This window comes from Panthera leo, chromosome D1 (assembly GCF_018350215.1).
Source record: "Panthera leo isolate Ple1 chromosome D1, P.leo_Ple1_pat1.1, whole genome shotgun sequence".
Taxonomy (NCBI): Eukaryota; Metazoa; Chordata; class Mammalia; order Carnivora; family Felidae; genus Panthera; species Panthera leo.
In genome coordinates this window covers 5,771,735-5,797,674 of record NC_056688.1, presented here as the reverse complement: position 1 = coordinate 5,797,674, position 25,940 = coordinate 5,771,735, and the positions used below count along the sequence as shown (strand labels likewise).

Genomic DNA, 25,940 nt, shown 5'->3' with positions numbered 1-25,940 from the left:
GTGGATTATTCATTCTTTCCTGTAGCTCAGTAAGAGTAAGAGCCATGTCTGTTCTGATCAGTAGAGTATTGCCAGTACTCAGCACGGAGACTCAACCAGAGCAGGTGTTCCTTCGTTTTCTTTAATTTCTATAAAGCAGTGAATACATGTTAAATAAGATGTAACTCTTGTCTTCAGAGAGGTCAAGTCTGGTGAGGGGGTGCACAAACCAGCAAGTATCATGGGATAAATTCTAGGGGGTAATCACAGTGTGCTTGAGAAGCCCAAAAGCAGAGGCAGCTCAGCCTGCGTGTCAAGGAAAGCGTTCCAGAGGAATTTTGGTGTGTGGATCTGCAAGGTGAGTCTAAGCAGATGACTAGCTAAGTGGGTTAGGAGAACAGAATTCCAGTAAAGAAATAAAACAGAAGAAAACGGAAAGCGAGCATATGCAGGAGCCTGTACACGAGGGAGAGTTTGTTGAGCATGTTTGGGAAACTCCCAAGTGGTTCCTTCTGGCTTGTGCAGAGATGTGACACGGGGAAATTGGCAAAGGTGAGGATGGACCCAAAGGGAAAGCCGGGTCAAACTTTGCTGGGTTTGTATTTTATTCTAAAGGCAGTGGACAGTCATGGGGGGGGGGAGCTTTCAGCAGAGAAATGATATGGAAGATTTGTGGTTTCGAAGAGTGCATAGAAAATGGATTGCAGAGAGACTGGAAAGCAGAAAAGTTGGTTAGGAAGCTGTTGAAATAATTCTAGACTATTAATCATGGCGGCCTAAACAAAGTGGTATTTAGGACAGAGAGACTGACAGACTATTGGGAGGTATAGCGTGCACATGGAGACAGACACATGCACACACCCACACGTGAACTTTTACGAAAATAAAATTGTACTATACACATTATTCTGACAGTTGTATTTGTTTTATTAAAAATTTTTTATTTATTTACTTTATTTATTTAAATTTAGATCTTTTACAAACTCAAATACGTCGATGTCTGTATGTATGTTTGCCACTTTTGATTAAGAGATACATGTACTGTCCTAGATTTTCTTCTATAGTATTTATTGTTTTGTCTTTTACATTTTAAGCTTCTAAGTGATCTACAGTTTGATTTTGTGTGTGATCTGAGTTAGGATTTACTTTTGTTTTCCACATGGCTAGTGCCATTTATTAGGTAAATCATTCTTTCCCCCATTGAATTAAAATACTATTTTGTGCTGCATTAAAACTTGTCATATGCACAGTTTTACTTCTGAATTCTCTATTCTGACTCAGTGATCTCTCTGTTTGTCCCTATGGAAATAAGAAATTTAACTGTGGTCTTTTTCATTTATTCTAGTGTCTGTTTGCTCCCCAGTATTCCTATTCAAGCATTCTGCGCTATTCTAGATACTTATTCTTACATAGGAATTTTAAAATTACTATACTGGCAAGGAGCCAGCCTGGAAATGCATTAAACGTCTACATTAATTTTGGGGGAATATATAGTTTCATAATAGTATGTCTTTATATTCTAAAATACAGAATATTTTCCTATTCGTTAGGTTTTGTTTGCTGTGTTAAGATTTAATACTTTTCTTAATATAAGTTCTATGCCTTTCTCATGTAGTCATGTTGACTACAGTTTTTTATTTCTACTTAGAATATTTTCCCATTTCTACTTCTAGTTTTTTATTGCTAATACAGAGAAAAGCTATTGATTCTAAACTTATTTTATATTCAGCTACTTTAGCACAGTTTTAAAATACTAGTCTTTTTTTTTTTAATAAAGTGTATGTTGTAAAGAAATCTAGTAAGCAAGAAAGAGCCTCCAATCAGAAGACTTTCTACGTCTTCTTCATTAGCAAAAAGATAATTTTACTCTTTTTTCCAGTGTGTATACTCATTATCTCCTAGCATGTGCTGGAAACTCCAACCTACCTTGAATAGCATAGACGATGCCAAGCCCACTCATCTAATCTCTGACTTTAGTTGAAATGTGTTTAGTGTTTTATCCTTTGAACAAAAGTTTTACTTCCAGTTTTTGGAAAGCAGCATTTAATTATATTGGAGCAGTTTCTTTATATCCCAATTTTACTCAAAATTATTAAGACCATTAAATTTCAGACTCATCAGAAACTACTGATAGAATTTTACCGTTTTCTCATTTAATTTTATTCATGTAGATGATATTTTTTTGTTGATAGATTTTCTGCCATTGATCTAGTTTTTATTTCTGATATAAATACTATTGGGTCAGAATGTATTATTCTACAAATTTATAGATTCATTTTGCTACTATTCTAGTAAATATTCATAAGAGAAATTGGTTTTACTATACTATGTCAAGTTTTGGTATTACAGTTGTGTGGTCTTAATAAAAATAATTGAGTGATTTTAATATTTTTTTCTGTGGCCTGGAAATATTTAAATAACTGGAATTATTTATTTTAACGACTAGTCAGAACTCACATTGCCCATTTCTTGGTGAATTTTGATCATTTCTATTTTGCCATAAAATTATCTATTTAACATTACATTTACACATGCAATTGTTATGTGGCAAACATTGCAATTTTTTTTGATTCCTCTATTTCTTCTTAATATGTGTCTATGTCTTCTTTCTCATTCCTAATTTAGTATATTTTTCTTTTAGTTTCAGCTTTTACCTATTAAGTTTTTAAAACCTTGGAGCACCCGATTGGCTCAGTGGGTTAAGCGGTCAACTCTGGTCCAGGTCATGATCTCACGGTTCGTGAGTTCAAGTGCTGTGTTGGGCTCTGTGCTGACAGCTCAGAGCCTGGAGCTGCTTTGGTTTCTGTGTCTCCTTCTCTCTCTGCCCCTCCCCTGCTCATGCTCTTTCTATCTCAAAAATAAACTTAAAAAAATTAAAAAAAAACTCAACACAGTTTTCTTAATTTTACAGTTTTTATTTGCTTACTTTTTGCTGGAAACATTGATTACATTTTTGAGTACAGTTTTTGCTGTGCCTCAGGATTTGTATGAAGTAGTCTTCTTTTCATTGCTTTCTACAAGTTATAATTCTAATTTTGATTGTCTCTTTAATTCAACAGAGTATTGCTCACCTTCTAAATAGATAGGACTTTGGGTTATCTTTTTGTTATTTACAAATATTTATTATTTTTATTACTATTATAAAATGTCATCTGCAAAATCTTTACTTAAAAATATATTACGGGAATTTTCTGACCAAGTATTTGAGGAATTTTTATAATTCTTCCTATGTATGCAAACACATATATGAAAGCACATGCATATATGTGTGTGTGTGTGTGTGTATGTGTGTGTATACTTATGCATATATGTGTTTGGACTTTGCTTGTGTTATTTTAATTTCATTTTTCCATTGACCTTACTTTTTGATCAGTTTTTATTTTTTATTGCTGATATGTATTTAATTAATCATTGACTTTGCTTTTTTAATCTTTGATCTTTTTGATTCTGAAAAAGGCACATTAAAGTTTCCCACTATAATTTTATTTTTATTAAGTTCATTTATTGTTATGTTGTATATGTTATTTAATTTCTCTATGATTTTGCTTTTCTGTTAGATGCATATGATCCTGAGAGATCTATATTAAAGTTTCCCAGGAGAATTGTATAGGATTCCTTCATTCTTAATTTTTAAATATATGAGCTTTATTGAAATATAATTCACATACCTTATAATTTAAACGTACCCATTTAAAGTGTATTCTTCAGGGTTTTTAGTATACCCAAAGTTGTACAACCATCACTAAATCAATTTTAAAACATCACTACATAAAAAAAAAAAAATGTATCCATTAGCAATCAGTTCCTAATGGTTTTTACTTTGTGTATTTAACGGCAATGTTGATTGGTTTAAGTCTTCTTTATATTTTGTGGTTTTGTTATATAATGCCTCTCTTTATCCTGATTTACATTTTTAGCTTAAATTCTGCCTGGCTTGATATTAATCCTGCTCCTTGCTTATTTTTCTTGTAGTTTTCTGGAAGTCGTTGCCTACTGATTTATTTTTAAATCACTTTTTATAAGTGCCCCTCTTGTGGATGAAAAGAGAGTTCCTGCCATTTGACGGGAGGTTTTGCTTATACTTACAGAAATGCATAATTTACTTGATTTTCTTTCTTCTGTCCTGATTTCTGATTATTTTCCAACCTCTTTCCTTATCATTTTCTGTATTGATGAAGTTGAATCAACATATGTGCAGGGGTGTGTGGGTGGCTCAGTTGTTTGAGTGTCTGACTCGATTTTGGCTCAGGTCATGATCTCACAGTTAGTGAGTATGAGCCCCACGTGGGGCTCTGTGCTTACAGCTCAGAGCCTGCTTGGGATTCTGTCTCTCCCTCTTCCTCTCCCTCTCCATCTCCATCTCCATCTCCCTGCTTCTCCCCTGCTGGTGTGCATGCTTACTCTTTCTCTCTCTGCAAATAAACTTAAATATAAACATATGTTTTTACCTTCATAATTTGAAAGTTCTACTGTGCTTGCCCATAACTGATTACCTTCATTTGCTGTTACTCAAATTAGACCCACGTTTGTCTCATGGTCTTAAAACAAATTATTACCTGTTTTCCTACTAAGACTGTATTTTGTCTCTCCTCACCCTGATTCCATTGAGAAGAGACTTTTAGAATGCTGATAATGCCTTCGTTCCCAACCTCCCAACTCCTGGATTTTACTCCGATTGCTTAGCTCCAGATTATGGATAAAATACATCTTGGAGGAGTCAATAGTTTCTCTTTGCCCTTATTTCATGAATTTTTATTTAACACTTACTAATTTGCAGATAATCTGTCATTATCCTGTATCCCATTATCCCGTGTGTGTGTGTTTGTGTGCGTGCGCGTGTGCCCTTATTAAATCTGGCTGAGGGGCGCCTGGGTGGCTCAGTCGGTTAAGCGGCCGACTTCCGCTCAGGTCACGATCTCGCGGTCCGTGAGTTCGAGCCCCGCGTCGGGCTCTGGGCTGATGGCTCAGAGCCTGGAGCCTGCTTCCGATTCTGTGTCTCCCCCTCTCTCTGACCCTCCCCCGTTCATGCTCTGTCTCTCTCTGTCTCAAAAATAAATAAATGTTAAAAAAATAAATAAATAAATCTGGCTGGAACTTGTGCCTTTCCATCTAAAGATGCAGGATTTTCTACAGCTCAGGGGGAAATTCTGTTTTGGGTTTATATTTCTTCCTCCATTGGTTTTTTTCTTCTCATTCTAGATCACACTGTTTTTAGAGGTCGTACTTTTCATGAATTGTGCTATTAAATCTGTTTTATAGTCAACAGAGGAATCCAGACAAATATATATAATACAAGGGGATATCTGGTATTTTATAAGAAAGGCACACAGATAGGCTTTGCTGTTTGAAAGGGAAGAGAAACAACTGATAATATTGGAGTGTAATTTTATGATGCTCTTTTTTTAAAACTTAGATTAATCTCTTAACTTACATATTAAAAATTTCCAATCATACAACATTTGACACCCAGTTATCTCTATTTCATCATTTCCATAGGATGCGCTGCTTTTTAGGTGTAGTTTCTTGGTGAAAAATGTATCCCAGACTGTAAATGTAGCCCAGATTATAGAGTCTGGCTTCACCTCTATTATGCCATATTTCTCACTATTAAAATTTATATCCTATGCATATTTTAAAGTATATCTTAGCATATTCTCCAGTTTAAAAACTTTAAACTTAACCATCACAAATGTCCCTGAAGCACTTAATTTGCCTTTGATAATACCTACTCCTTTGGATATTCAGTAATTAATCTTAAATATATTAGAGAGTTCCCTGTTGTTAGCAAATTCTTTGTTAGCTCAAAGGTGTTAAAACCCTATATATTTTTTTAAGAATCTGACTGTATGCTCTGTTTTCTTTAAGTGTATCATAAAATTTGAAACAATTAATTTTGGTTCACTTATATTTAAAAGTAAATATATGACATAGTTGTGTTCCTTTTGGAGAGGGGCAGAGGTGCCACAAATGCAGTAAAAGGAGAATGATTTGCTTCTAAAATAGTAGAAACTCATTGTTTAACTCTTCACAGATTAAGGCCAAGATTGATAAGGATCTTTCTTTTCACTATTATACCTGTACTGTTACTTACTTAACTCCAGAATATCCGGAAACTACAGAGGTTTTATATCACCCCAACAGAGATTCAAATGAAACTGCATTGATAGATCAGATTGAAAACAGTTTTCTTTAAAATTACAATTCAGGCAATGGCATTTCTTTTTTTTTCTCATGAATATAATTTATTGTCAACTTGGCTTCCATACAGCACCAGTGTTCCTCCCAACAAGTGCCCTCCTCAATGCCCGTCACCCATTTCCCCCTCTCCCCTGCGCCCCATCCACCCTTAGTTTGTTCTCTGTATTTAATAGTCTCTTGTGGTTTGCCTCCCTCCCTCTCTGTATCCATTTTTCCCCCTTCCCTTCCCCCATGGTCTTCTGTTCAATTTCTCAAGATGCACATATGAGTGAAAACCTGTGATATCTGTCATTCTCTGACTGATTTATTTCCCTCAGCATAATACCTTCCACTTCCAGTGGCATTTCTTTTGAGCCTTTCTCCTTTGTTATTATTTAGACATATGCATATAGTATTTACCGGTAAGTGTCCCCTGGGAGGCTGAGACCAACTTCAGTCATTTCTTTATAGATTGGCAAGACACTAGAATAATATTTTTATTAAAGTGTCATCTGGGTTTCAAACTAGCTGACAAAAACCTTAGGGTCTTCCTGATAAAAGTATTGTTTCTGGACAAATACTATATGCTGTCACTTCTATGTGGAATCTAAAAAATGCCAAATTCACAGAATGGCGATTCCCAGGGTCTGGGAGGTGGGGGATTGGGGAGATGTTAGTCAAAGGGTACAAACTTCCAGTTAGAAGATGAATATGTTGTTGGGATCTATTGCACAGCTTTGTGAGCATTGTTAACAATGATGTATTATATGCTTGCATGTTCAGAGAGTAGATCTTAAATGTTCTCACTACCAAAAACAAACAAAAAAAGCAATTATGTGGCATAATGAAAGTGTTAGCTAACACTATGAGGGTAATCATTTTGCAATATATAAATGTATCAAAAGAACACTTTGTACACCTTAAAGTTATACAATATTATATGTCAGTTATAGTGGAGGAAGGAAAGCTGAAAAAATGGTTTCTCTAAGAGGATGATTATCTCCTTAAAATATTGGAATCTCTTTACGGTTTGGACTGGAGATATAGTTGTGCTTGAGGGACATTACTTAAAATTAAAAAAAAAAATTTTAATGTTTATTTATTTTTGAGACAGAGAGAGACAGAGCATGAATGGGGGAGGGTCAGAGAGAGGGAGACACAGAATCTGAAACAGGATCCAGGCTCTGAGCCATCAGCACAGAGCCCGATGCGGGCCTCGAACTCATGGACCACGAGATCATGACCTGAGCCGAAGTCGGCCGCTCAACCCACTGAGCCACCCAGGTGCCCCGAGGGACATTACTTAGATGCAAATTTGATGGAGCCTAAATAATTAAAAGATAATTATGGGGCATCTGCAGCTCACAGAAGTGAGTAGCTGGTAGGTATTCACCTCCTCAGTTGATATTTGGTCCACATAAGGATACATTTGCTGCTTTGGTGTTTTCCTGTGTTAGTGGAGACCCGTGCCCTTCCTGGGTGACAAGGATGGTCTCTGGATCTAAAAAAACACTAATTGTACTCTTTTATTGATACATCTTCCCCTAGAGGACCCAGGACCCCAAATGTACAATGCTGTGTATTTGGTGCTATCTCTCTCTAATTACTTGGTTCTCAATGAAGGTAATATTTCCTTTTCCAAGTATAGTGGTCATATTTGTTACAGTTTTATAAAGGAAGTAATTTTAGCTCTCCAATAATATTAATTCAGCTGAAAACTTTTTGTTTTACTTTACTTGTCACACACTCCTTAACCCCTTACACCCAGTAGTCTGCCCCACTCCTCCACTAAAATTGCTGTCAAAGGTCCCCAAAGTGCTGACCAATCCATTTTACGGTTTTCTGTCTTCCTTTTACTTGACTTCACTGTGACATTTGATAGCTGTTGACTGCTCCTTATAACTGCTTTCTGTTGACTTCAGTGATACATTAATTCATTGACCATCCAGCTAATACGTATTAAGCATCTCCTAAATGACAGGCAAAATGCTAGGTATTGATTAAATAACAGTGGGCAAGACGTGCATTTCTTCCCTCGCACAGATGTTTTCCTCTGTGTTTATTTCACAAGATGTGGTATCAGACAGACTTCACCTTGAGACCTACCTTTGCTACGTATAGTTGTGTGAACTTGGGCAAATGTCTTAACATTTTTCACCTGTAAAATGAAGACAATTAAAAATATCTACTTGATAAGAATTTTTTAAAGTGTAAAGTGATCTATGAAAACATTTGGCACATTGCTTAATATTCTTCTCACTGGGACCTCTCTAGTTCAGTCAATGTAGGCTTTTAAAGACATTATAGCATCTCTCTGGCTGGTGCCTTTGACTCTGGTCTTGGTGCTCAAAAGTCCAGGCTCGGTGTTGCCCATCAGTTAACAGCTCACCCCCTCATTCCTATTCCCCAGATGCTATCCACTTACCGTTTGCCCATCCCTGACCAGGCTGGGCTCTCCCACTTCTCTGGTTCATTACTGTATTCATTCTCTGTATTCCATTACTGTCCATCTGTCAGCGTGACTGTGCCTTCCTTGTTGGGTTTTTGAACACCCACTTTTATTCAAGTTCTTCTTCAGACACTATCAGAGGCATGGGGCTCAAACCCATGCCTCTAACAGAGGCAAACAGGAAAACCTGTGGAGGAGGGGGTCACACATTCTTTTCTCCATTGTCCATAAGTATTCCCGTTTGCCTCTGTCACAGCCTAATCACACTGTGACTTAATTATCCCTAGAGGCTCATATCAGAAAAGAATGTGTCTAGGTGTCTAGGTACCCTTAAATGTGGCACGACTGTGGTTTTAGATACTTTTTAAATTTTTACTTAATTTTTTATTTTTTATATGTTTATTTTTGAGAGAGGGAGAGAGAGGAAGGGAAGGAGGGGGAGGGCCAGCGAGAGAGGGAGACAGAGGATCTGAGGCAAGCTCCATGCTGACAGCAGAGAGCCCCAATGTGGGCCTCGAAGTCACAAACCGGGAGATTGTGACCTGAGCCGAAGTCAGACGCTTAACCACCTAAGCCACCCAGGTGCCCCAACAGTAATTTAAAATTTTAACTTGTTAATGAAAGCACATTTATTGTAAGTTTTGCCTCTAGAGGAACATATTCTTATAGACCCAAAGGTCAAGCTGTCATAGCATCTTCTGACAGGAACACATGAGCATGGTCTGTATGTTTTATGTGATTTGCTGTAAGTAGGGGGTTTGCATCCTCGTAAGTGGGATATTGGAAGTGAGAACTGTACCACTTGTCTGAGTTGAACTACTTTCTCTGTGCTTTCTGAATTTTGAGATAAGGTTTAAAATGGAACTATTTGTAAAAGTTACAGTGATCTTTCCCTAGTTTTACATGTTTCCAACTTGAAGAACTTCTTTTATGATCCTGTGAAGTTTAATAATTGTGAAAACAAAAGTCTTTTTTTTTAATGTTTATTTAGAGAGAGAGAGATTGACATGGAGGGGAGGGACAGAGAGAGACAGTGAGAATGAGAGAGAGAGAATCCTAAGCAGGCTCTGTGCTGCCATCACAGAGCCTGATGTGGGACTGGAGCCCACAAACCATAAGACTATGACCTGTACCAGAATCAGGAGTTGAACGCTTAACTGACTGCGCTACCCAGGTGCCCCCAAAATCTTAATTAGTTAATTGAGTACTGTGATTTTATAGAATTACCATGTGTAGTATTTGGGTGTGATAGTAGAAATATTCTAGCTTTTCTTTGTTGGTACAAGTGACTCTAGTATCCGGGCAGGCCTCGGTGTCTTTATTTCAGAATTAACAGCCCTTGTACCCTCAGGTAGAGAAGTGCTTTGTAAGATAGCAGGGATTCCTAGCAGATAGAATGCTGTACTCACGGAGTAGTTTTTATTTTGTGCTCCTGGTGAATTTACTTGTTATTTTCTGGATGATTTTTTGGGATTCTGGCAATGAAAATAGAACATAAGCTTACTATATTATGTTTAATCTCTGTTCTTAATAACTCTGAGGGCGTTTTCAATGTTATAAAAAAAAAGCAAGTTAGAAGAAATTTTTTTTTTTCTTTTTTGCGCATAAAGACTCTGAGTCCTTTTAAGATAGAACTCTTCAAAATATAGAAGCAATTCATGGGATGTTTTAGTGACTCATTGAATTTTGTTGTTCAGGGAGTATAATGAGCTTATAGGAATTTTTATTTATTTTGAATTTAGTTTTAATTAGAATGTTGTAATTGAAAAATTTGATAGCAACCAAGAAGGGATATACATTTGAAGGGATATACATTTAAATTGTATTAGGACTTTTTAGTTATGTATCGATGGTGATACAGAGATTTGGTGTAGGAAGACATTTTAGGGAACGAGTCTTCAGACTGTCAGTAATCAAACCAATGGTATATTTTTAGAAGCCAAGAGAAGGGAGATTTAGGAGAGTAAGATGATGATACAGTCAAATTAAAAGAAAAACAACAAACCAGGTTAACTGAGGTAGGGATGAAGCAGTATGTATTGCTTTAAGCAATTGTAAGAGTAGTTTCAGTGGAGCCATTGGGACAGGAGCCAAATTGCAGTGAGTGTCGTCCACCTTTTTTTCTTCCACGCTGGAGAACTGGACAGATAAATGCTATTATCATCAGTTGAGCTGGTCTTACTGCTCGTGATTGCAGCCTACGTTGAAGGGCAATCTTGTACCATGACCATGTAAGATGTGCGCTCATGTTTTTATCTTGATAGGTGACTTTGTCAGCTTGACTTGAATGTCAAACCTGTGAAAGTAAAATTAATATGAAATTCTTCTTAATAAAAGGACTCTTTTTCTCTTAGGTTTTCTACTTTTTTTTTCATTTCACGTTGATTTTCACATTCATTTCACTTTTTTTGTCCAACTGACTACTTCACTTGGCTGTCACAAAGTTTATACTCTCTAATACTCTCTCAAAAAATATTTGGTGTCTTTTGACTGTGTTTTTCAAATAGTAGTGTTGACTCTGCTTTATTCCCTGATTTCTGCATGGGGAGAACCCTTAGGGAATAATAAATGTAGGAATAGATAGCAAAGCGAGCCATAGACAGCCCAGATGGCTCTGCCCTTGAATAGGACACTGGCAGAGTGACCTTCTGTTTTTTTCCCAGTCTGGCCTTATCTTCAGGACCTCCTTGCAAGATGGAGTAGACGAGGCAAGAAAATATGAGTATATGAACTTAAAATGTGTTGATTTCAGCCAAAGTCAAAGGAGAAGCAACAGACTGACTCTGTATAGAAGTTTCCTTTAGTCTACACCCTCAATCATACATGGGTGTTGTATCCTTCCTCTATGGACCGTAAATTCCCTCCATATTTTCCCTCAGATCATCCTTAAGGATGGATCTAACTAGATCACATGTGACTGGTTCTAATTTCTACATAGTGCATTGCATTGTGTGTGTGTGTGTGTGTGTGTGTGTGTGTGTGTGTGTGTGTTTACCATTCCTTATACCTCCATTATTATAAGATAGAGTTCCTCTCGCCATGGCAGGTGGGAGTGAATGTGAACTGGGAAGACAAAGACTTTTAACTCTTTCTTTTGAGATTACAGACTCTTGGTTACTCTCAGTTTTGTGGGTGAAAGAATGCAAATCCATCCACCCTTCTGCCATTTTTAGTTTCTTGTTTTGTCCCTCTCTCCCTAGTGTCTCACTTCATTCCTTCTGTTCACACTAGATAATCCATTACCTTTCTCTGCTCAAGTACCATAAATTCCCTCTCTGGTTGACATTTCCCACTTAACAGAAGAATTTTGGTAAGTCAAATAGTAATAGTGGATGGGCACGACAGAGAAACAAGCTGATAGCTGCTTCTGAAAAGTTTCTTTACCAATGAGGGAAACCATTAAGAAAAAGATCTTGTTTGTGATAATTATAGCAAATGGAAAACAAACTGTTGCAGCTAAATTAGCAGCATTTAGAAAGTTTGTGCTACAGGGGGTTGAGGTAAGGGGGGAGGCATGAACAGGCAGAGCACAGAGGATTTCTAGAGCAGCAAAACTAGTCTGTGTGATGCTGTAATGGTGGACACATATCCCTACACATTTGTCCAAGCCCAAAGACATACAACACCAAGAGTGAACCCTACTGTAAACTAACGACTGAGTGATGGTGTTGTGTCATTATAGTTCATTGATTGTAACAGATGCACCACTGTAGTGCATGACTGATTGTATGTGTGGGGTGGGGTGGGGTGGGGAGGTTGTGCGTTTGTGGAAAGAGGGTTCTATGGAAAATATCTATACTTTGTGCTCACTTTTGCTGTGAATCTCAAACTGCTCTAAAAAATAAAGTCTACTTAAAAACAAAAGCAAACAAACATAAAGGAAGCTTATGCCCATCAACGTCTTAGAAGCCCCCAGAAGATGGATTGAAATTTTCTTTCTCTAATTCAAAATGAATTAATCTCTCTGGGAATCTGTGGGCCCAAGGGAAACACCTCTCCAGCTTCACTGCGTAGTTATCTCACTTGATGAGCATTCAAAAAAAAGCTATAAATTCGATTATTTTATTGCACTTGACTAACATGTGCTTCCCATTTACCTCTAGGTTTGAAGTTCGAGGAACTTCAAGAAAGATTTGGTGAGGAGTTCTTTAATATATGCTTTGATGAGAATGAGAGAGTCCTTCGAGCCGTAGGTGGCACTTTGCAGGACTTTTTTAATGGCTTTGATGCTCTTTTGGAACACATCAGAACTTCCTTTGGGAAACAGGCCACGCTGGAGTCCCCATCGTTCCTGTGCAAGGAGCTCCCCGAGGGCGCCCTTCTGCTTCACTACTTCCGTCCTCACCACGTTGTGGGCTTCGCGATGCTGGGCATGATCAAGGCTGCGGGAAAGAAGATCTACCGGCTGGACGTCAGCGTGGAGCAGGTGGCCAATGAGAAACTGTGCTCCGATGCTTCGAACCCAGGCAACTGTAGCTGTCTTACCTTCCTCATCAAAGAATGTGACAATACTGATGCCGTGAAGAACCTTCCCCGGGGAGCCTCCCGAGTCCCTGCCGACCTCAGAATCAGCATCAGCACCTTCTGCAGGGCCTTCCCTTTCCACTTGATGTTCGACGCCCACATGTCCGTCCTGCAGCTGGGGGAAGGCCTGCGGAAGCAGCTGCGTTGCGACACCCACAAAGTGCTCAGGTTTGAGGACTGCTTCGAGATCGTTTCTCCAAAGGTCAGTGCCGCCTTTGAGAGGGTCCTGTTGCGACTGTCCACCCCGTTTGTGATCAGGACCAAGCCTGAGGCTTCCGGCACTGAAAATAAAGACAAGGTGAGTGGCCATGGGCTCGAGATGGGTGATGGGGACTGGAAGAGTGCATAATTATTTCTGTAAATTACATGCCGGCGGTACTTGTAATTATTTAGGCGAGAGAGCTTAAAGTGCCATTTAGAAAATTACTGGTCCCTGGATGTATGGAAAAGGATTTGGCCTTATTCCCAGCCATTTTGCATAGTGTCTGCCTCTTTCATTAATTTATTTCAGCATATAAAAAGAAGACACTTATTAATACCAGCCACAGTAATTACAAAAATGATAGGACTCACCAAGAACCTGATCCTGTAAACCCATGAATATTTCTACCAACTGAAGGCAAACAGGAGAGAAATGGAAAGGTGGATTCCAACAGTGTGGGGCCTGCTCACCTTCTCCTTAAATAACTATGGGTGGAAAGCTAGCTCCACTTTGAATATGCTCTGTTCTAAATGTCATAATTTAGGAACGTCTTGGTTGCATCCTATTTTTGTCTCAGTGTGCAGAATAATGGATTTTCTAAGAGTTGGAAATTAAGTGGCTACTTCAAGAGTGCTTTTCTCAATAGATTGTAGCATTGACACAGGGACTCGTTCCTTTAGAACAGGCTCACTGCTTGGAGAACAGCATCAACACTAGGAATTGTTATTAATTTCTTGGAATCCCTGTTTGGAAAATCTGGGTTATTAAGAAATGAAAAGATAAAAGAAGAATCTTAAATAGTTGACACAAATATGTGCCCTTGGGTAAAGCTTTTTTTTTTTTTTTTTTTTTTTTTTTTTAGTGGAAGTCAACATTAAAATAGGAGTGTGAAGAAAAGTTAGTCATTATTGTTTTAAACACAAAAATAAATGATATAAATGATATTCTTCTGCAGTGGACCTTTGTGTGTATCAACTGCCAGTAGAGCTTTTTGGTATTTTGTGACAAGGAAAGTATGGGGCGCCTGGGTGGCTCAGTCAGTTAAGCATCTGACTTCGGTTCAGGTCATGATCTCGCAGTCCGTGGGTTCAAGACCTGCATTGGGCTCTGTGCTGACAGCTCAGAGTCTGAGCCTGCTTCAGATTCTGTGTCCCCCCTCACTCTTTGCCCTCCCCTGCTCATGCTCTGTCTCTCTCTCTCTCTCTCTCTCTCTCAAAAATAAATAAAATGTTAAAAAAATTTAAAAAAAAAGTGAACTTCTTCTAGGTGATTCAGCTTGTTCACAAGCATTTTAGGGAAAGCTGTTGACTTTTGGAAATGAACAGGCTCCTGTGGGCTAAAGGAAAGATGAGTTGTAGACACAATTAAAAACTCAGTGAATGAGTACTCACGTATTCTGACATGACTGCCATGATAAATAAATGAGAGACTAGCCCCCTGAAAGCAGAGCCAAAGACATTTTTGAGGATTTTCTGTAGCATTCGTTTTAGAACTGCTTTTTATAATTTTGAAATTCAATGGAAACATTTTAAGCAAAACACTTGGGAAATAGGGAACGATGCCCGTTTATTCAGGATAACTGGATCCCATGACTTAGGAAACTCATACAAGTGCTGTTTTCATCATTTAGATTCAGTGATTCGAAAGCTTCTAAGGATAAACTTGAAAATTCCAGCTTGGCATGCTTGGGTATTTTAGTCTGAATGAATTGTTATTATTTCTGTTTGATTACACATGGTGTTTTAAATAATATTTTTCACATATATATTATATGTATTTATATGTTCAGTGATTGCTACCCCTTCTTGAAGCTTGTTGCAAAAGAACGAAGTTGTTTAGTGTATGTTTTTGTCCGTATTTGTAGGTGATTTAAATTTGAAATTATTCTGTCCTTTTAATTTAGAGAATAATAAAACTGTTGGTTCTGTTTTACAGAAGTGAAGTGTTTGGCTAGAAGGGTGTGAGCAGTGTTGGCCTTTAAAATTGAAGTTTATATTTTTGAAAATGTGCCTGCAGTAGAATATGTTATTACCAATGTTAATTGCTTTATATATTTTGTAGATTGGAGAAAAATTAATTCAATTCATAGTTATTGCTACAGATTTTCCCCCTTTATTTCATCTGGCTTGTATTTATTTCATTTGTGTACCATGGTGAGGAATAGACATAATGAAATGACGACTCACAGGTCAAGGCCCCCTGCCAATTCCAGTAATAGGAAAATGTGCTCATTGAGAAGATGCCATTGTAACTTAAACATGGCAGTGACAGCTTAAAAATAAAGCAATAGGGCAGGATTTTTTCTTAGAATAGGACAGCAATCCTCTCATCCTTAGGCTTATAGTTCTGCTTATTCACCTGGGTTTGCCAGAAGGGGTCATTTGGGAAGTTCTTCTTGGCCCCAATTGGAACTGTGGTCAGTAACATTATGTCATGGAGTCTTAACCAGAGGAATAATGTTTTTGAATTACTATGTTTCCAAATCCCAAGTTTGTATTTTCTTAACACATGGAAAGAGGAAAGAAAACCAAGGTTAACAATTAGGATTCTCTTGATAAATTTGACCTTATTATTCATTATTTTCCCCATAATAGCTGTTCTTATCAATGAATAACTCCATGTTGTCTAAACTTTCTAATTTTTTATGGGGCTTTGATAAGAAAGTGCTAGTTTCATTTCTGTTTTACTTATTAAAAATTTTTTTAAATGTTTTATCTATTCTTGAGAGAGAGACCATGAGCCAGGGAGGGGCAGAGTGAGAGAGGGAGACACAGAATCGAAAGCAGGCCCCAGGCTCTGAGCTGTCAGCACAGAGCATGATGTGGGGCTTTAACTCACAAGCTGTGAGATCATGACCTGAGCCGAAGTCAGACGCTCAACCGACTGAGCCACCCAGGCACCCCAAGAAAGTGCTATTTTTCAATAATTTAGGATATTCCTTGGTCCAACGGTGAAGGCTTTCATGATGATTTAACTGTTTTGGCTGTGCACTAATACCTGCCATCCAAAAAACCAAAATAAAACGCCACATACCCAAGAAATGAAAACCAAGAGCTGATTGTGTAGCTGAATGACAGTAAATCGTTTGCGGAATGAATTGTAATGCTTCTGCTAAACAGGATCTTTGTCATTTTGTGTTATCAGTCACTGGTTAACCATGTGATTAGAGGGAGAACATGCTTGTGAGCAGTTTGATAAATACTAATGGATCAGAAAGCCATCATCCTAGTTCCAGAGAACTTGCCTTGTGATTGTGTAGTAATGAGTGAATGAGACCAGAAGGGGGAATGTCACCGAGAGACATCATATGCAGTCATCAGTGGCAGGCTTCAATTCAGCAGACTTTAGAGGTCAGGAGGGACTCTTCCAGGTGGATTGACCCAGCTTTGAGTCCCTCTATTTGGCTCCCTCTGCATCTTCTAAGTGATCACCTATGCCTTACATAGTCTCCTCTCTCTCTTTTCTTCTCTGCCCATGTGGCATTTCTGTGTTTTTATCTTTCCTTAAAGCTCACCTTCTTTTCATCACGTTTCTTTATCAGATGTCAGGCATTAAATATGAATGAATTAGTTCATTATTTAAAAAAGAACAGATTCAGCATTGGGAATTAAGGGTGAATTATGAATCTCTTAATTTGTACTTGCATCTTTAGGTCATTCAAATCTAACTATTTGGAGAATTTGGAAGTTTGTCACATCAGTCTTTGGAGGCATTGTGGTGAGTTTTAGAGGAAATTTGTTGCGGTGCAATGTGCAGCTTGGGGCGTTACATCTAGTCCTGTGAATCTAATGTATTGATATAGATTCCAAAGCCTCTTTGTATGGAGGGGCCATGTGTGTAAAGAGGGCTGTTAGAAACTGGACGATGGCCCATGGCTTCCTTCTCCACATTATAAGGTGATAGTGTGTGGGAAAGTGGAGGTAGCTTGGGCGAGAGGCGTCTCAGACCCGTGATTTTAGTAAATCCCTGTAATCTGAGCCTCAGGTTAATTCATCTGGAAATTAAGAAACCCAGATGAATAATTAGTATTTATACTCCTTATTAAGTCATCTTTAACATGTGTAAATTTATAGGAAGTCCGTGGGTCATGAAAGTTGCTATCATCCCTTTGATTCAATGAATTCAGGCAATTTCAAAGAGAAGCAGAGGGGAATCTGACTTTTCAACCATGAAGAGTCATCCTCTTATCAGGACCGACTTAAAGTAATTCTCTGACAGCTTAGGCTGCCTACCTCAAACACTTTTTTGTAAGGATTAAATGACAATCCATGTAAAATTTTTCTATCTTCAGCTTCAGTGTAAGCCATGATTATTATTTTTGCTCTACACACTTGTAACCTCCTTCCTATCTGTTCTCCTCCTCACTTATGGCCTTAGAAAAGAAGGTACTGGACATCAGTAGGTTTAATAGTTTTAAAGAAATATGAAACCTGCTGGTATAACATCTCCCTAAAATATGACTTGGGGATCTGCTTTTTTCTTTATAAACTGTTCTTGTTTTAAAATCGTGAGTCTCCTTTTCAGAGTCACTGAAGTTTGGAATCAAGTTTTTACTACCTGGGTCTACTAATATCTTTTATATTCACATGTGATAGTGCTCTGCTGTGCCAATGGCTTCCAAGATAAAACCAACTGGTTAGCTTAGGCACAACCTGAAATAACAGTGGATTTGAGAAACAATAAATAACATGAGTTCTTTTGATATTTTTTTCTTAGCAGCAACGCTTCAAAGAACTTTAATAATATTGTGGAAGGAGTCCAGGTTTTGAAATACATCATCCCCACAACAGAGCAATGGCATTGTTACTCATTTTCACTTGTGTTCTCAGAGTTGGAACTGAGGAAAAGCATGAACAATAATAACACATTTCTTTTTCAATCCCTAGAAATATCCCCAGGTCTGTCTTATTCTCCCCCCGTCCCTACCCCAGGTCTGTCTTATTAATTAGAAGCCACAAAACAAATGCTAGGAAATAATTTTAAAAGAATACGGAATTAACCTCTGATTTTCTGTGGTCAGATCAGCTTCCAGACTCCTTTATTTTTCCTAGACATGTGCCCATTTTCTCCTGACACGATGATTGAAAAGTTGAAAATATATTTATTAATCTTACTATGCCATAATGACACCATTGAAAGACAAATTTCACCTGGCTGTCAAGAGTATATCATTTGACTTCAACTTCAGTTCAGTTTAGTGTGGGAAAATGTGAGTTTTTTTTTTCTCTCTTCAGACTGAAACAGTCTGCTAGAGAATTTCAAATATTGAACGATAATTTTAGTGATGGACAAAATGCCATTAGGGCTTTCTCTATAAATTAGCATTATAGAACATAGTCATAACTCAAGTCACAACTGTCTGGAGTTTGCTTTGCTCTTGTAGTTATAAATGAGATGTCTAATTTTTGTGGGTTTTTTTTGTTTTTGTTTTTGTTTGTTTGTTTGTCTTTTCTCTGGAACTGCTTCCTGACCATAAACTGCCTTTTAAAGTGTGTTGGACAAATTTGGATTCTGACACCAGTATTGTTGAGGCTCATTCCGGGTCTTTCAATCTTTAAATGCCTATAAAGTTAAAATGTCTGCATAGTGCCATGCTACCGTCCAGTTACCGTATTCTATAGAGAGGACAAGGTATTTGTTACTTGGTGAATTATATATTCATTATAGTGACCTCCATGCCTCAAGTGCCCATTTACCACGTTTTAATTTTTGTTAGCAGGAAAGATTGCACCTGAACTAACAAAAGGTGTCTCCTACCATAGATGAGATACCATTGACTGCTAGAGTGGTACCTTCTTGGAGGGGAGGGGGAATTGGCCCTTTGAGTTACAAATTGTTCAGAATCTTTCTTTAATTGATCCTTTTGTTTTAGCTGGTAGCTTTCAGTCTCAGTTAAATTAAAAGCTGAAGAGCTGTTTGGAATTCATTGCCCACCTCCTCTGTTTTAAAGATGCTCTTAATTCATATTAACATTTTTCATAAGTATACAGCATAGTAATTTTTAGTTAGTGTATGTGCAACTATCACAACAGTAGAATTTTAGAACACTTTATTGCCTCCCCCGGCCCCAAACAAAGTTTCCTGTGCCCATTTGTGATCAATCTTTGCTCCTACTCCTGATCCCAGGCAACCACTGGCCTACATACATCTATATAGATTTGTCGTTTCTTGACCTTTCTTAAAAACGTAATCATACAAATATGTAGTCTTTTTTGGTCAGCATAATGTTTTTGAGGTTTATCCATGTTGTTGCATGTATGGTAATTTGTTCATTTTTAGTACAGTGTTTCATTTCACATATATACTGTGTTTCTTGTTTTGTTTTTTTTTTTTTTTTTTTTTCCATTTACTAGTTGATAGACACTGGAAACAAAGTCTGATTTCAGACTTTGGCTGTCCTGAATAATGTTGCAATGAACATCTGCATATAAGTGATTGTGTTGGATGTATTTCCAGTTCTCCTTGGTAGATTCCTAGCAGAGGAATTGCCGTGTCATATACTAAGTATATGTTTCACTTTTTAAAGAATTGCTGTGCTGTTGAACAAAGAGGCTATGCTATCTCACATTTGACCAACATATGAGGCTTCACGCTTCTTCACATTCTCACCAACACTAGGTATTGGCATTCTTTTTGATCATGACCATCCTGGTGGATGTAAAGTAGTATCTTGGGTTTTAGTTCACATTTCCCCGATGACTGGTGATGTTAAGCATCTTCTCTTGTGCTTATTAGCCATTGGTATAATTTCTTTGGTTAAATGTCTAATCAAATGTTTTGCCCATATCGGTGTTGTTTGTCTTCCTACTGAATTTAAAAAAATATATACATTCTAGATACTGACTTCAAAAATTACTGTCTTTTGAAGCACAATGGTACTGTGATGGTACCATTATTTTCTTTTAGGAAGCTTGCTTTTAGTATGGTATCTCACAAATCTTTGTATAACTGAAGGCCACAGATTTTCTCCTTTGTTTTCTTCTAGATGTTTTATGGTTTTAAATCTTAATTTGTGATTCATTTTGAGGTGTATTTTGTGTATGCCACGTGGGCCCAAGTTTTTGTTTTTTGTTTTTTATTTGTTTGCAGGTAGATTTCCGGTTGTCTCTGCTCAGTTTTTGAGAAAACGATCTTTTCGCCATTGAATTGCCTTTGCAACTTTGTCAAAAATCAATTGACTGTACATTTTTTCTTGCCTTTCTGTTCTTTTTCATTTTTTTTTAAAGATACCTAACTGTATGGTGATAACACAGTGTCTTGATTACTGGATCAAAATAAGTTTTGCAATTGGGTAAGTCTTCCAAGTTTGTTCTTTTTCAAAGTTGTGTTGGCTATTCTTGGTCCTTTGTATTTCCACATAAAGTTTAGGATACCCTTGTCAATTTCCAAAATAGCTTCTAGTATTTTTATAGGGATTTTACTGAATCTGTGGGTTTATTTAGAAAGAAGAGCTGTCTTAAAATACTGAGCCTTCCATTCCATGAAGTTATCTCTCTCAGTTAATTTAGATCTTCTTTAACTTTTGTCAACATTTTGTTTGTTTCTTGATACAACAAAGACAATATTTTTAAATGGTATTTTTGTATAGAAATACAAATCATTTTTGTATATTGATCTTGAGTCCTATGGTCTTACTAAACTCATATTAGAATAGTTTACTATTACAGAATAGGAAAAATGCTATTTTGTGGGGGAGGGGGGTATTTAGGATTTTTTACATAGGAGGTCATGTAGTCTGAGAGTTAGGATAGTTATCCTTCTTTCTTTTTAATTTGTCTTTCTTTGTCTATCTCCCTCCCTGTATTTCTCCCTCCCTACTTCTTTCTGTCTCTCTTCCTACCTTTGCCCTGGTTAGAACCTTCAGTACAGTGTTGAATAGAAGTGGTGATAGTGGATATCCTTGCCTTTTTCTGAACTTAAAAAGTAAAGCATTCAGTCTTTTACCCTCCATGTGATGTTAGCTGTAGGGTATTTATGTTCTTAACACAGATGGAGGAAATTCCTTTCTATTCCTAGTTTGTTGAGACTTTGTATCATGAATAGGTGTTAGATTGTGTACCATCTATTTTCTTTTATCTATTGAGATGATCGTGTGGTTTTGCCTTTCTCTTAATATGAGATACTAATTATTTCCAGATGTTGAACTCAAAATCTTGAGATAAATCCCACTTGGTCATATTTATGTGTTATAAACCTTTTTATATGTTGCTAAATTTGGTTTGCTGATGTTTTGTTAAGGATTTTTGCATCTTTGTTCATGAGAGATATTGGTCTTTAGATTTTGTCATTTCTTTCTTTCTTTCTTTCTTTCTTTCTTTCTTTCTTTCTCTCTCTCTCTTTCTTTCTTTCTTTCTTTCTTTCTTTCTTTCTTTCTTTCTTTCTTTCTTTCTTTCTTTCTTTCTTTCTTTTGCAGTGTCTTTGGCCTCAGAGAATGAGTTGGGAAGTGTTTGCTATTATTCATTTTCTGAAAGACTTAGTGTAGGATAGTTAATATTTGTTTTTGAATGTTTCATAAATAGATACTGTTTGCATGGTATATCTTTTTTTTTTACCTTTTCACTTTCAACCTGTGTTTGCCTTTGAATCTGAAGGGTGTTTCTTACAGATAAAGTTGGCTTTCACTTTTTTATACACCCTGAATAATCTCTGCATTTTGACTGGATTGTAGTGTATTCACGTTTAATGTAATTGTTGACTTGTTTGGAATTACATCTACGGTTTTGTTTTCTATGTGTCTCATGTTTCTTTGTTCCCATGTTCCTCTTTCAAGAATTCTTTTGCATTAAATGAATATTTTTAGCATGATACTTTAATTCCTTATTTATTTTACAAATATATTTTAAAGTTATTTTATTAGTGGATGCTCTAGAGATTAGAATGCATAATTTAGCTTGTTATAAGCTCTTTCAAATTAATACTGCCCTGGTGTTGGTAGACAGTTCTGTTCTTACACAGTTCCATTCCTTCTCTCCCACCACCTTTTGTGATGCAGTTTACATGTTATAAACCTAGTTATATGTAATAATTGTGATTATTATGTATAGGATAATAATTACATATATTATTTGTAACTATATATTTTTTTAATTAATTAGGAAAAAAACATATATTCCAGTGTATTATATATTCTATTTCTTTTTAAAGTTTTAATTCAAATTCCATTTAACATACTGTATAGTATTATATTTAAGTGTACAATATAGTGATTCAACATTTCCATGCATCACCGGATGCTCATCACAAGTGCCTTCCTTCATCCCCATCACCTATTTTACCCCTCCCCCCACCCAATTCCCCTGTGGTAAACATCAGTTTGTTCTCTATAGTTAAGAGTGTGTTTTTGGTTTGTCTCTCTTTTTTCCCCCGAATGCTCACTTTTTTTTATTTCTTAAATTCCACATATGAGTGAAATCATGTGGTATTTGTTCTCCCTCTGACTGACTTATTTCACTACCATAATACACTCTGGCTTCATTCATGTTGTTGTGAATGGCAATATTTCATTCTTTTTTAGGGCTGAGTATTATTCCATTGTGTGTGTGTGTGTGTGTGTGTGTGTGTGTGTGTGTGTATGCACACCATATCTTCTTTATGCATTCATCAGTTGATGGACAGTTGGGCTCTCTCCATAGTTTGACCATTGTTGATAATGCTGCTATAAACAACATTGGGGCATCTGTTTAATTTCTTTCTTTCTTTCTTTCTTTCTTTCTTTCTTTCTTTCTTTCTTTCTAACAAATAAAGCTACATATTTTTTGGCTACTGAAGATTTTTAATCCTATTTTTTCAATCTGTTCCTGGAATCTTTTTATTAAGTTTTTTTTATTATGAAATAATTTATACTTTGTAAAAAATGTAGATCATGGGGCGCCTGGGTGGCTCAGTCAGTTAAGCATCTGACTTCGGCTCAGGTCATGATCTCGCGGTCTGTAAGTTCAAGCCCTGCGTCAGGCTCTGTGCTGACAGCTCAGAGCCCGGAGCCTGTTTCAGATTCTGTGTCTCCCTCTCTCTCTGACCCTCCCCCATTCATGCTGTCTCTCCCTGTCTCAAAAATAAATAAACGTTAAAAAAAATGTAGATCATTAAAAAAGCTATTTTATTAGCACTTTGAAGTATTCACTGATAACATTTTGGTATACTTATTTTTACTTTTTCCTATAAATCTCTTTTTTTATATAGTTTTAGATAATTGGATCTAAAAATTGTTTCTCTGATAAAAGAGTAACATGTGCCAATTTAGTCTTTACAGTTTTTTTTTTCAGATTATCATTAGTGCAGTTACTTTTTTGTGTGTCATTTTTTGTTTACTCAGTAACAGTCTAACATACTTTGGCACACCTACTAACTCTATCCCTGTTAGTTCTCATGTAATTGTCTTGTGTGATCGTTTATTTACTTTCCTATAAAAAATAGTTATGGAGAAATTTTGGCCCAGGAACTTCTGTTCTTTGCAAATATAAGTCTAGTCTTTATCAGTCAACACTATTTGCATATTTCAGTATCTCCTTCTCTTATACTTCATCCTTTTTATAAATAGCATTGGTTGAAATGACAGGTGTATCTCTGAGTATATATATATTTTTTGTGCCCATGTGGGAACCCAGCAATTCAGTTGAATCACAAGGCCAGTATGTACCTTTATGTATCCTTGTTTTTCTCTGAGCAGCAACTGAACTTGGTCAGCTGAATACTCCAAGATCATTAGACAAACACTGTTGACATGTCAATGTTGTTATGACTACCATAGTATGTGTCTCGTAAGAGAACACACATTAGTTGTCTAGGCAAGCTTCACCCTATATTCATCCAAAAAGGACCTCAGAGGCCACCATTTACTGTGTTAATTGTATGGTGGGAAGGCAGCTTAAGTGGTCCTGACTTCCTGAAGATCTCAGAGACATGAAAACACAATGTACTAGATTTTCTTTTCTCCTTTATTCATGTCACGTCTTTACTCTTCAAGATTCTGAGAGTTGTTATAATTGAGTTCCAGAACACTGATCACGACTTCTTGACTGTGGAAGCAACTTGTACATCATTCTTTAAACTATATCTTCTTTCTTTTTTCAAGTGGATTTTATGATAGCGCGTAATGATTCTGGTTCTGATAGAAACAGTTAGCTCTATATGTATCTTGGTTGGACATCCTCCTCCAGAAAGCACAGAAGGGGTGTTGAGAGGCAGTATTTTGTGTGATTAAGAATGTCATCTTTGGACCAGAACTTCCCAAATTCCAACTCTGTCACTTACTTGCTGGATGATCTTGAGCAATTTAACTTTTAAAAACTTGTTTTTCTTGCCAACCTTATGGCCAGTGGGCCTTTCTTGTACCCTCCCATTTTCCCTGCACAACTATCACATTCTCCTGATGTCTACAAATATGTTTACTACTTCCATTTTACAAATAAACACATCTAACATTTCCTTGGTGGCTTCTCATATCTTTAATTCTTGATTTTGACTAAGCCCTGTTCCTTTTCTTAAATTTGAGTGTTACTCATTCTTAATGTGGTTTAATATTTAAATATGAAATATAATATTATATATATTCATTAATTCACGCAAAGCACTCAAAACAGTACCTGGGCTATTGAAAGATACTAAGTGCCTTGCATGAAAATATTCATAAGAAAGATGTGGAAACTTCCTTCAAGTATTTGAATAGTTATCAAATAGAAGAAAGATACTATTTATTCCACTTTATTTCAGAAAGCAAAACCAGGATCAAAGTGCAGATTATAATGGAGTAGATTTGGTTTTAGGATTAAGAGGAACTTTCCAATCATTAGATACATTTAAAATGGAGTGAGCTGCCGTTCAAGATAGTCAGCTATGCGATACTTGGGAATTCAAAAATATATTAAATGATAACCTCTTAGAAATATTTTATCAAAGATTCAGAGAGGGAATCCCAAAATCTTCAGAGGTAAATAATAGCACATTGTTTTTAAAATGCTATTTTAGGGGCGCCTGGGTGGCGCAGTCGGTTAAGCGTCCGACTTCAGCCAGGTCACGATCTCGTGGTCCGTGAGTTCGAGCCCCGCGTCAGGCTCTGGGCTGATGGCTCGGAGCCTGGAGCCTGTTTCCGATTCTGTGTCTCCCTCTCTCTCTGCCCCTCCCCCGTTCATGCTCTGTCTCTCTCTGTCCCAAAAATAAATAAAAAACGTTGAAAAAAAAATTTTAAATGCTATTTTATGGAATAAGAGCAGTACCTATGTTTTTCTTTTTGTCTGTCAGTAACACCAGCTGACATTTGTTGCGCTTACCATTTGACAGGTGGCACTGTGCTGTTTTTTTTTTTTCTTTAATTATTTTGAATACAGTTGACACATGGTATTATGTTAGTTACAGGTGCACAGCATGGTGACATGATGAGTTTGAACATGCCACCAGCTCACCACAGGTGCAGTTCCCATCTGACTGGAACACTGCTTCTCCCCATGTCCTCCACCCGTGTTGCCTACTCCCCTCCCCTCTGGGGACAGCTAGTTTGTTCTCAGGGTCTGCAGGCCTGTTTCTGCTTTATATTTGTTGATTTACGTGTTTTGTTTCTTTAGATTCCACATAAGAGTGGAATCGTACAGTATCTTTCTCAGTCTGACTTATTTC

General features: G+C 37.0%; 1 protein-coding gene and 1 non-coding gene across 2 annotated transcripts in view; one reads left to right on the top strand and one right to left on the bottom strand.

Annotated features, from left to right (window-relative positions):
• Positions 1-25,940, top strand: part of GUCY1A2 (guanylate cyclase 1 soluble subunit alpha 2) — a 321,468-nt gene that overhangs the window by 63,241 nt on the left and 232,287 nt on the right. The window contains exon 4 of the mRNA XM_042904735.1: positions 12,709-13,427. Within this exon, the coding sequence (XP_042760669.1) occupies positions 12,709-13,427 (719 nt within the window). The remainder of the gene's footprint in view (positions 1-12,708; positions 13,428-25,940) is intronic.
• LOC122201559 lies at positions 5,353-5,472 on the bottom strand. The gene has a single exon (XR_006194255.1).